The 10,464-nt window shown below is 50.2% G+C and overlaps 1 protein-coding gene across 2 annotated transcripts; it reads left to right on the top strand.

Annotated features, from left to right (window-relative positions):
• The first annotated feature begins 7,702 nt into the window (after positions 1-7,702).
• On the top strand, positions 7,703-10,274 carry LSM10 (LSM10, U7 small nuclear RNA associated). Of its 2 annotated transcripts, none has more exons than XM_049617498.1 (2): positions 7,703-8,020; positions 9,490-10,274. In XM_049617498.1, the coding sequence occupies exon 2, from the start codon at positions 9,513-9,515 to the stop codon at positions 9,882-9,884; it is 372 nt and encodes a 123-aa protein (XP_049473455.1). In that variant the 5' UTR covers positions 7,703-8,020; positions 9,490-9,512; the 3' UTR covers positions 9,885-10,274. The 2 variants fall into 2 exon arrangements, with proteins under 2 accessions (XP_049473455.1, XP_049473453.1); XM_049617496.1 differs by having other exon boundaries at positions 7,800-7,890.
• Positions 10,275-10,464: the final 190 nt, after the last annotated feature.

Below are 10,464 nucleotides of genomic sequence, written 5' to 3' on the forward strand. Positions count from 1 at the left end.
AGCTTACAAAGAGCCCTCTGTTTTAGCCTCTTTTAAGCACTCTGGCTACCAGTTGGGGTGGCCTGAAGGGGGGACAGATGAAGGGGAAGGCTCTTTCCTGTTCTGGGCCAGGCTCCCACCACACTGCCACAAACCGAAACTCCACGGCCTGCTCCAGGCCTGTCCTGGAGCCTTGGAGGTGGGCCACCAGCTGCTGAGAAGCAGCCACCTCCCTTCACCTATCCCAGAGCCATGCGGATGATTTCAAACGTGTCTGCTTCCTCAATAAATAAACAAGATACAGATCTCTGGTAGGGCAGCCTTGTGATGAGGCAACCTTTGCGTTTCATGTCTCTAGACTCGCACAGCTATTGAGAAAAACAAGTTCACTTGCGTGGTGGTTGAGGACATGCAGAGAAAGCAGGGGAGGCAGGAGGAGGCAAAGAAAACAGAAGACAGGGGTTGATCCGGCAAGAATGTGGACTGAGCACTAGCACTTCATCAGTGTTCATTTAAAACAAGGCCCCGTGTCCGAGGGTATCCTAACACAGTATTCAGTGTGCGTCAGGGGAAGGCGTCCCACGGTCAGAGTCAGGACACTGGGCTGTGGCCCCATCCCTGCCTCAAACTCACCATGGCCTCTGGGGCACTCACTCTCCCTGAGCCTCAGTTCCCTCATCTGGAAGAAAGAGAAAGAACGGGTTCACTGGCTTCAAGCTGGCGTTGAGTTTACAGATTCTTTGGCCCCTCCCCAGGTGGGAGCTGAAAACTGGAATCTATACGTATGCCACCCCCCCACTCCATGCTTTGGGGGTAGATCTACTCTTCCAGCTCCTTCTGTGACCGACCTCCTCCCAGCTCAGCTTCAGCCTGTTCCACTCTTGTTCACATAGTGTCGGAATGCCCTACAGATTAGTAAGGCAAAGTTCTAGAACGGTCTTCTGAACAAAAGGTCTTTAATGGCTCCCAGAAGAAAGACGTAAAAAGTTAACAGTGAAGGGGGTTAAAAAGGGTGGGAAAGAGCATTTAGCTCTCAGTTCTAAGAGGAAAGTCACCTCACATGGTCCATGTGAGTATCTAACAATTCTTAAAGGCAAACTCACTTTTTCCAACCCCAGCATGGGAACCAGATCCTGGAGATCCCCAGGTCTAAACAAGGGCACGTTCCTGCGTCCACTTGCACCTGGTTTGTGGCCAGTTTACATCCAGGAGAGAAGCCAACTTAAGCCATGTGAAACCACAGGAAGAGAAATGCAAATTTTAGAAAATACACCTATTTACCATAGTGCCTAATCATAAAGACCCAAATTGTTTTTTTATTAAATATAATTTTTTGTCAAATTGGTTTCCATACAACACCCGGTGCTCATCCCAACAGGTGCCCTCCTCAATGCCCATCACCCACTTACCCCTCTCCCCCCACCCCCCATCAATCCTCAGTTTGTTCTCAGTATTTAAGAGTCTCTTATGGTTTGCCTCCCTCCCTCTCTATAACTCTTTTTTTCCCCTTCCCCTCCCCCATGGTCTTCTGTTGAGTTTCTCAGGATCCACATATGAGTGAAAACATGGTACCTGTCTTTCTCTGCCTGACTTATTTCACTTAGCATAATACCCTCCAGTTCCATCCACGTTGCTGCAAATGGCCTGATTTCATTCTTTCTCATTGCCAAGGAGTATTCCATTATAAAGGCCCAAATTAAAATCTGAAAACTAATACAACCTTTACTTATCCCTTACTCTCTTTGTTTTAGGTCCTGGGTAACTCCTCTTCAGCTGCCAAATTCCTGGACAGCTGACTGTAGAGGGGGTCAAAGGGAGTGTTTACCAGGGATTGGATTGAGGAAACCCGGTCACAGTTGGATCTTCCCCACATAGTTTTGTGATTCGTGTGAAGTAAATTCTCAGATCATAACTCACCCCTTTCAGATGAGAATTTCAAAATGCATTCCAATGGCCCGTGGATTGTTTGATACTCTGGATTATTGAGTAATGTAACACTCCCCCCACCACACACACACACACACACACACACACACACACACACACATTCTTTTTGTTTCTGGCCTCTGGTGCTTCTGCTGACAAAAATAACATTACCTTCTCTGTTAGTTCCCCAAACCACACAAAACCCTAATTGCATTAGGCCTGGTGAAGCCACACAGCTGGCGCGGGCCCAGATGAGCCGGGAGCAGACCCTGGGCTCCTAAATCCTGGACGGGCACATTTGCCTCAGATCACTCCGCCCTCCTTTGTCTTTACTAAACTCTCTAACTTCCTTTTGAAACACTGGGGCTATTGTTTTTTTCGGGTTTTCAAGAAGTCACGGTAGCAGCCAAGGACCTTCGACACGGGTTTTCTGGGTGTCCTAAAGACCTCTCGGCTCCTGGGACAGCTGCTTCCTGTGCCTTCCCTCATCTCTCCTCCCCACTTCAGCGCATCTTCTATCCGTGCCCTTCTTCCCCTCAGTCACACCCAGCCTCCTTTCTGCACCTCAGACGCACCCCCAGCCCAACTGCTCCCACCCACACCCTGGGGCTCTGCTTCCCCAGGCTGTCCTAGTTCCTCTCTGCTCACTCTCCAGGCTTCCTGGCCGGCTCCCCTCCCCTCCTTCCTACATGCTCCGGTCACCACACAGACCCCTTCTCCCCTCCTCCCGGCTCTGCCCGCTCTGCCAGGTGCAATGGCCTTCTCTCCTCCCCATTCCCCTTGGTCTTTGGAAGGCTCTCGGCCCTGCTAAGTTCCATTCGCTTCCCAAAATTCTCTCCCCCTTTGGCCCCGGTGGCTCACATCCTACTTTGTGCCCACACTTCCCCTCTCTCCCTCGGTGGCTCCTGACGGAGGACTGTCCAGCATGATACAGATGCTGTTGCTGTGGGCATTTTTCAAAGTCTGTCAGAATGGCCAGGTCAATTGCCAGATGACCCCAATTTCACCCTTAGCCTCTCTCCCCGCCCGTCACTCTCCCCTCGCCTCCCCCCTCCCCCTGCCCCCCAGACACCCCCGCAGCACCCAACCTTCATTCTTCTGCCAAGCGTTTGCCTCATTTTCTTTCCGAGAGGCCGTTACTCTCAACTCTTTCTTTGACTCACAAATCTCCATGACCCCTGTCCTCGCCTCGGCTGCAGGTTCACTTTCCCTGAGATCTTCCACATCACCTCACAACTCGGTGTCCAACACTGACATCTTCGCTTGTTTAGTACATTTACTTCACTTTCTTTTTTTTTTTAATATATTTTTCAGTGTTTATCTATTTTTGAGAGAGAGAGAGAGAGAGACAGAGTGCGAGCGGGAGGGGGCAGAGAGAGAGGGAGACCCAGAATCTGAAACAGGCTCCAGGCTCTGAGCTGTCAGCACAGAGCCCGACGCAGGGCTCGAACTCACGGACTGTGAGATCGTGACCTGAGCCGAAGTCGGACACTTAACCGACCGAGCCACCCAGGTGCCCCACATTTACTTCACTTTCAAAAGGCATAGAGAAACTTCTAAAATTAAATATAATACAGAATAGGACAGTTTTCCATAGAAAAGGACTAGAAGCAATGGGTAGAAGTTACCAAGAACATCCGACCACGGAGTCTAATGCCTGGCAGCAAAGTGAGCCGCTAGTCACCAGTGCATCTTCTGAGCACCGTAGAGGGGTTTTAGGGCACTGGGTGCTGAGCTGGAGCAGGTGACCTGGGAACTGCCCTCTTGGGATTCTGTGATTCTCCAACAATTGGAAACTGAACCATTAACAGCTCATCTAAAGGGAACACGGGAATTCAAGGCTCCTGAAACGAACTCAATTCAAGTGGGCCCAGCACTAGTCTAGGTTTTGGGTTGCAAAACATTGAAACCAATTCTGGCTACTTAAGTAGAGAAGGAATCGACTTACAGGGCTCTGGGAACTCACAGTTATCAGGAAGACTGAAGCACCAGGAGAAAATGGCCAGGAAACAAGGATAAGCAGGCAGCAGAGGAAAGGACGCTGGCACCAGTAGCAACCCCAAGAATGAGGACTGGACGATGCCTAAAAAGTCCATGCTGGTTTATGTCACTTGCTCCAGATTTAGAACCTTGTAACGCCTGAGTTTAGGTCATCAACCCATGCCATAGCCAACAAGGATGAGAGACAATATCTGGCCCTGAAGTCATCTGGAGTGGGAAGCCAAACCCTACTCAAAATGCATAGCATGCCTGATTTCCCCAACTGTGGGGAAAGGAGTTTAGTGGCTGAGTAGCCGAAAAATGGGATCTCCCCCACAGGGTCATTCCACCATCTCTCTAGATAACCAGAGTTAAAATATAAATCATTGAGGGGTGCCTGTCTGGCTCAGTCAGAAGAGCATGAGACTCTTGATCTCAGGGTCGTGAGGTCGAGCCCCACAATGGGCATAGAGAGTACTAAAAAAATAGACTTAAAAAATTTTTTTTAGTCATCGACTTCTCCTCCTCCCACCCATCCTCCAGATCTAATCAGCCTCCAGGGAGTCTTATTATTCCATTCGGTCTTTAACATTCAGCACTTCTTTCCATTCCAACTGCTGCCATCTTCATCCAGATCCCTATCACCTTCTCACCACATTCATAAAGCTGGTGTTCCTCATGTAACCGTGGTTTGTAATGTGAAGCATTTGGGCCTCCTCAGGCTTTCTCCCTGTCTCAACACCCAGGAGACCAGTAGGGGAGAAAGTAAGATTTACATAAATAAGGGTGCCTGGGTGGCTCAGTCGGTTGGGTGTCTGACTTCGGCTCAGGTCATGATCTCGTGGTTTGTGAGTGTAAGCCCCGCATTGGACTCCGTGCTGACAGCCCAGAGCCTGGAACCTGCTTCGGATTCTCTCCGCCACCGCCCCCCCGCCCCCACCAAAATAAACATTAAAAAAAATTGTTTTTAAGATTTACATAAATAAGTATGCAAGTCTGCATACAACAAGCAAACATACAGCAAGCAATATGCTATAGGGGTTAGGAGTGAGACATCACTCCCAAACAGGGTTATCGGTGAAGACTTCAGAAAGATACAGCACTTGAGCCAGACTTTGAAGTAGGGATTGGACTTAACATCCAAAGACAAACAAGAGAGGATCCCAGGCAGATGGAGCAGGATAGCAAAGGAAGAGGCAAGAGTTCAGGGCTTGTCTGAGTTGCTGAGTGGCTAGGTCTAACTAGAGAGGAAGACAATGGGCCTCAAATTGTAGTGTGCATTGTTGGATGTGCAGATTCCCGAGCTCCACTTCTGATTCTGTGAAACAAAGCATTCCATCAAGGCAAGTTGTCCCCATACCACACTTTAGGAAACACTGGTTGGAGGGTTTGAGTAGAGAACCTGAAAAGAGATCCAGCTGGAAGGTGAGGTGAAATCAAACCAATGTCAGCACTGGAACCTTTATTCTGTTAATTAATCAAAAGTTTTCTTAGCAGGTAAGTAATATCATAACTGTGCTTTGAATCTGTTGGCAAAGATCATGAGACACACAGGCCAGTAAGATGGTTTTCATATTGAATCAAGTGAGAGAAAGAGGGTCTCAACTTGGATGGCGGCAGTCAGAATAAAAATACAAGTGAGGGGTGGGAGACGCACTTCCAAGAATTTGCAGGGATCAGTGACTGACAGGTGTAAGGAATAAAAAAATGATCCAAGTGATCATATTTATTCGGGGTGGTTGAATGGTTGAAAACTGGTGGTAGCAACCACAGAAATAGAAAAATTCAGGGCAACAACTGATTTGGGAAGAACTTGATAAATTTATCTCGTAGACATGCTCAGTTTCAAGTACCACTAAGACATGGGGGCATGAGCAACAGACAGCTGGAAAACGGAGTTTCATAGAGTGGACTGTGCCCGTGATCTAGACAAGAAACTCAGCACATAGTAGTAGACAACGTGGATAGATGTGACCAAGTTGAGGGTGGGGCTGGGAATACAGCCCAAGAGAAAGCACACGTGTTAGGAAGCAGGAGAATGAAATGGGGCTTAAAAAGAGAGGGAGAGAGATGGGAGAATAAACAACCAGAAATCCATAAAACCAAATGATACAATGCCCCCCGTGGGGGAGGGGGGGCGGAATACCAAGGAAGAGAATGGACAATATAGTCAAGCACTAAGAAGGACCATGAAAGTAAGGACTAAGGAGAGAAAGGTTCTCCTTACAAACCATCAGTAACCCCTGCCAGAGAAGTCAGTGGAGTCTTGGAAGTAAGCCAGATCACAGAGTTGAGTGAGAGGATGACGGCCCTAAGACAGAGTAGCGATTCTCAAACTTTTTCGAAGTGTGAAATAAAATTATAATATTAATTCATTGTAAAAGAACAATAATAGACCCATTAACATATTTTTGTATAAAAATGACTATTTTCGGGGGGGGGGGGGCGCTGGGTGGCTCAGCCCTTTAAGTGTCAGACTCTTGATTTCAGCTTAGGTCATGTTCTGACGGTTCATGAGATCAAGCCCCACGTCCGGCTCTGTGCTGAAAGCACAGAGCCTGCTTGAGATTCTCTCTCTCTCCCTCTCTCTCTCTCCCTCTCAAAAATAAATTCATTAATTAAAAATTTTCAACTATATTTTCAAAAAGAAAAAAATTGATGGGAAGAGTCACATTGTGCTGTGTTCTTGCAAATCTCTTTAATGCCTGTCATAACAGAAGTCAGTTAGATTTTCATATGTGCTTCTGCGTTCAGTCCCTTGCAATACGTTGTTTTGCTTGAAGTGCATGCAGGAAATCCAGCCTCACCAAGATAGGAAATTGGACAAAAGATTACACTTAGAGAACCACGGGTGTAGGGGCCTCCTGAGAAGTTCCTTGTGTGGAAGATTAGGAGAACCAAGAGCAGCTTGCATGGAGGAGGAAGGCAGTTTCTATTTTTAGGACGAGAGAGACCAACTGTGATCCTTGGGAGAAGGGGAAGGCTCGTGGGGGAGCTGGAAATCAATGAATGAGAGTGAAGGACTGAAACAAGCCTACACCTTAGGGAGCCAAGTGCTTTCATGTATCAATGAAGGTCAATTCTCCGAGATTGACATCCTTTTTTTTTTTTTTTCTAATGGGGAAATTAAAGCTTTTACCAAATGACCTCTGAAAAACGTAAATCAGATCATGTCACCCCCACTTTGATACCATCAACTGCACTTGTAGAAACTGAGGCACAAAAAGGATAATTAACTTGTGAAAAGTCAGCAGGGAGCAGATTTGAAGCCAGGCACTGCGGCTAGAGCCTGCACTCCTAACCGGGAAATCCAACCCCTTACCTTGGCTTACAAAGCCTTAAATGCTGAAGCTCTTGCCTTCGTCTCCCACCTCTTGGCATGCTACTCTCCTGCCTTACTGGCTTTTCCGTTTTTCCAAATTGGCGAGCGCCATTTCCCCCAGGTCCTTTGCACAAACTGCTCCCTCTAACTGAAGTGCTCCTCTCCTAGTTTTCACAAGGTTGGCTTCTTGTCATTGATCTCAGCTCAAACGTCACCTTCTCAGGACACCCCTGACCATCCGATAAGAAGCCACCCAGGACTGAAGGACCCTTATAATTTTCTTGTTTTGTTATGGACGCCCGCCCTCAAGTAGTTTTAAGGGTTTCCAGATCAGGGAGATTGTCTCCTCGGTCACCGCTGTTGTGCCCAGAGCCTGGGAGGAAGCCTCAATGAACATTTGTTGAAAGAATGAATGACTCCCGGGGAGGAGAGACTCCAAGACGCAGGCCCACAGTCGCCCGTGCGCGAGCACGCCGCCCGCGAGGCATTCTGGGGATTGTAGTTCTGAGCGCCGCCGCAGTGGCGCGGGCCGGCGCAGGCCGCGCTCTCTATGCTCCGGGAGGACCGAGCGGCCAGGCTGTTGCCATGGCTTCCTAGTCCCGCCGCGGGAGGGAGGCGGCCCCGCCAGGCGCTCGCTAGCTTCGGCAACTAAGCAGACCGGGAAGCGGAAGGAATCCGGCGCGGTGGGTCCCGGACCCCGGGGCGGAGCGCGGGGGCGCCCGGAACCCCGGAGAGCGGCGGGGAGCGGGGGAAGCGCTTCCTTCCCGATTTGCGGAGTAGATTCCATCTCCCCACGCCCACCCCCACTGCTCCGTGAGTAAAGGTTCTTCGCCGTCCCCATTTTCCCGATGGGCCAACAGGCTCGACGAAGCTAAGCGGCTTGCTCGAAGTCGCCCTCCTGGGAAGTGGCAGAGCCCGTCCTAAAGCCCAGGACTGCCTCTTTGCAGTCACCGGGCAGCCCTAACCCTCGCTTGGGCGCATTCTGGTGAAGCCTGCGTGGGGGGTCGTTACACACACACCCCCGGCCCAATCCCCCCATCGGTGGTGTGGTCTGGCTTGCCACGCTTGATGCCGTCCTGCACAGCCCGGCTCGGGTTTGAGTGAGGTCGTAAGGAGGAAGTCCCCACCACCTCCCACTCAGGGTCTGAAAAGAGGGGATAGACGAGACAGTCACGTTGATACAACATCAGGGCGTGTTGAAAGCAAAGTACGTTCAGTGAGATTCTGTTAGCCTCATTTAGCCTGTGGTTTCATAGATGTGGAAACAGGTTCAGAGACATGAAGTAACTGCCCTTGGTTTACAGAATTTGTAGGTGGAGTGAGGGTTCCAACCTATTTTTCTCTGCCTTCAAAACCTATGTGTTTTATATGCTGCCATGTTTTTGGTGTTGTTCTTTTTCAATTTACTTAAATGGTGGCTGCATGGTGTAGACCAGCCATTCAGGGAGCACGGGCCCCAGACCAGCAAGTCACTGTTAACTAAGAACATGTTAAAAATGAACATTCTTGGGCTCCACCTCAGACCTACTAAGTTTGAAAGTGGGGGGGGGGGGGAGTCCAGCTTTCTGCGTTTTAACATGTCCTCAGGTGATTCTGATACTCACATTTGAGAACTTATGGTGATTCATGCAGGGGTTATGATAAAGTGCAGATTCTTTCTGCAGGTCTGGGGACAGACCAGAAATTCTGCATATTCCTAACACGTGCCTGAGTGATGCTGAGAGTTCTGGTCCACAGACCGTATTTTGAGTAGCAAGGGTGTAAACGACATTTAGAGCAGCGGTTCGCAAACTTGGATGCATGTGAGAATTAGTTGGGGAGCTTTGAAAAAGAGGATACCTGGACCCCACCCCTGACCAAATGAATCAGAACCTCTGGGGTGTGGCAGCAGGTAAAAACTCACCAGGTGACTCTAACATGCGGCGAGGGCTCGGGAGTACTGGTGTGGGGTTTGGAGTCGGGCAGTCGTAGATTTGAATCCCAGCACCTCCGCTTATCAACCGTGTGACCTTAGGCAAGTCACTTAACGTCTCTTGGCCATATTTTCCGTACTTATGAAGTGAGTAGGAGTAATTCTTGGCCTCGCCTGGTAGCGTGAGGCTTCTGTGAGATGTGTACGGCACCTGGCATCGAAGGGTGTTCCACAGACACAGAAACCGGGGAAGTAGGCAGACTTGCAGAAGTCTGCGCTGGGAATTACGCGTAGGGCCTGGCGGAGGGGAGTTGGCGATTGGGCCCGCTCGCCTGCTACAGCTCCTGTCTGTGTGCTCCTCCTCCCGCAGCCGACAGCCCTCGGTGTGGAAGAATGGCCGTGAGCCACTCGGTGAAGGAGCGGACCATCTCTGAGAACAGCCTGATTATCCTGCTGCAGGGCCTCCAGGGCCAGGTGACCACTGTGGACCTGCGCGACGAGAGTGTGGCCCGCGGACGCATAGACAACGTGGACGCTTTCATGAACATCCGCCTGGCCAGTGTCACCTACACGGACCGCTGGGGGCATCAGGTCGAGCTGGATGACCTCTTCGTGACAGGCCGTAACGTCCGTTACGTCCACATCCCGGATGATGTGAACATCACGGCGACCATTGAGCAACAGCTGCAGGCCATCCACCGGGTGCGCAACTTTGGCGGCAAGGGCCAAGGCCGGCGGGAATTTCCCTCCAAAAAGTATAAATGAGCCGGCTCGACAGCAAGCCCCGTCCCCACTCAAGTTCCCCCGAGCCAACCGCCTGCGCCGCCTCCCTGCCCAGAGCCCAGAGAGCGCGCGGGGCCAGCCCAGAAAGGGGTGTCTCTGAGAGACACCCCTGTCACAGCTGCCTTTCGCAGGGTCCCATCTCCTAGGCCCCCCCTGGGATCCTGTCTCTCTGCCTGTGGCCTTGAGGCAGGGGACGTTGATCACCTTGTGATGATTTGCATCAGAATCTGATTTACTGATTTAGGGAATCTGCCGAGTAGTTTCCAACCCTCTCCCAGTGAGAGTTACCAAGTGTACTTAGCCTGGGCCACCCCTCAGTGTTCCGGTTTCCCACAGTTGTTTTGCTTTCTCATAAAACTTGGATGCAAACAAGTCCATGCCGTGTGCTTCCTCTGACGTGTGCTGGGCTCCGTCTTGTCCTGCCTAGTAGGGCAGTGGTGCTCACACTTGCAACAGATTGCAATCACCTGTCCCACCATCAGTTCAGATTTCATTGGTATGGGGTGTAGCTTCTGAGGTGATGCTAATAAGCAGCAAATTTTGAGAATTGTAGGCAAGTGCT

Source organism: Panthera uncia, assembly GCF_023721935.1.
Source record: "Panthera uncia isolate 11264 chromosome C1 unlocalized genomic scaffold, Puncia_PCG_1.0 HiC_scaffold_4, whole genome shotgun sequence".
In the NCBI taxonomy this organism is placed as follows: domain Eukaryota; kingdom Metazoa; phylum Chordata; class Mammalia; order Carnivora; family Felidae; genus Panthera; species Panthera uncia.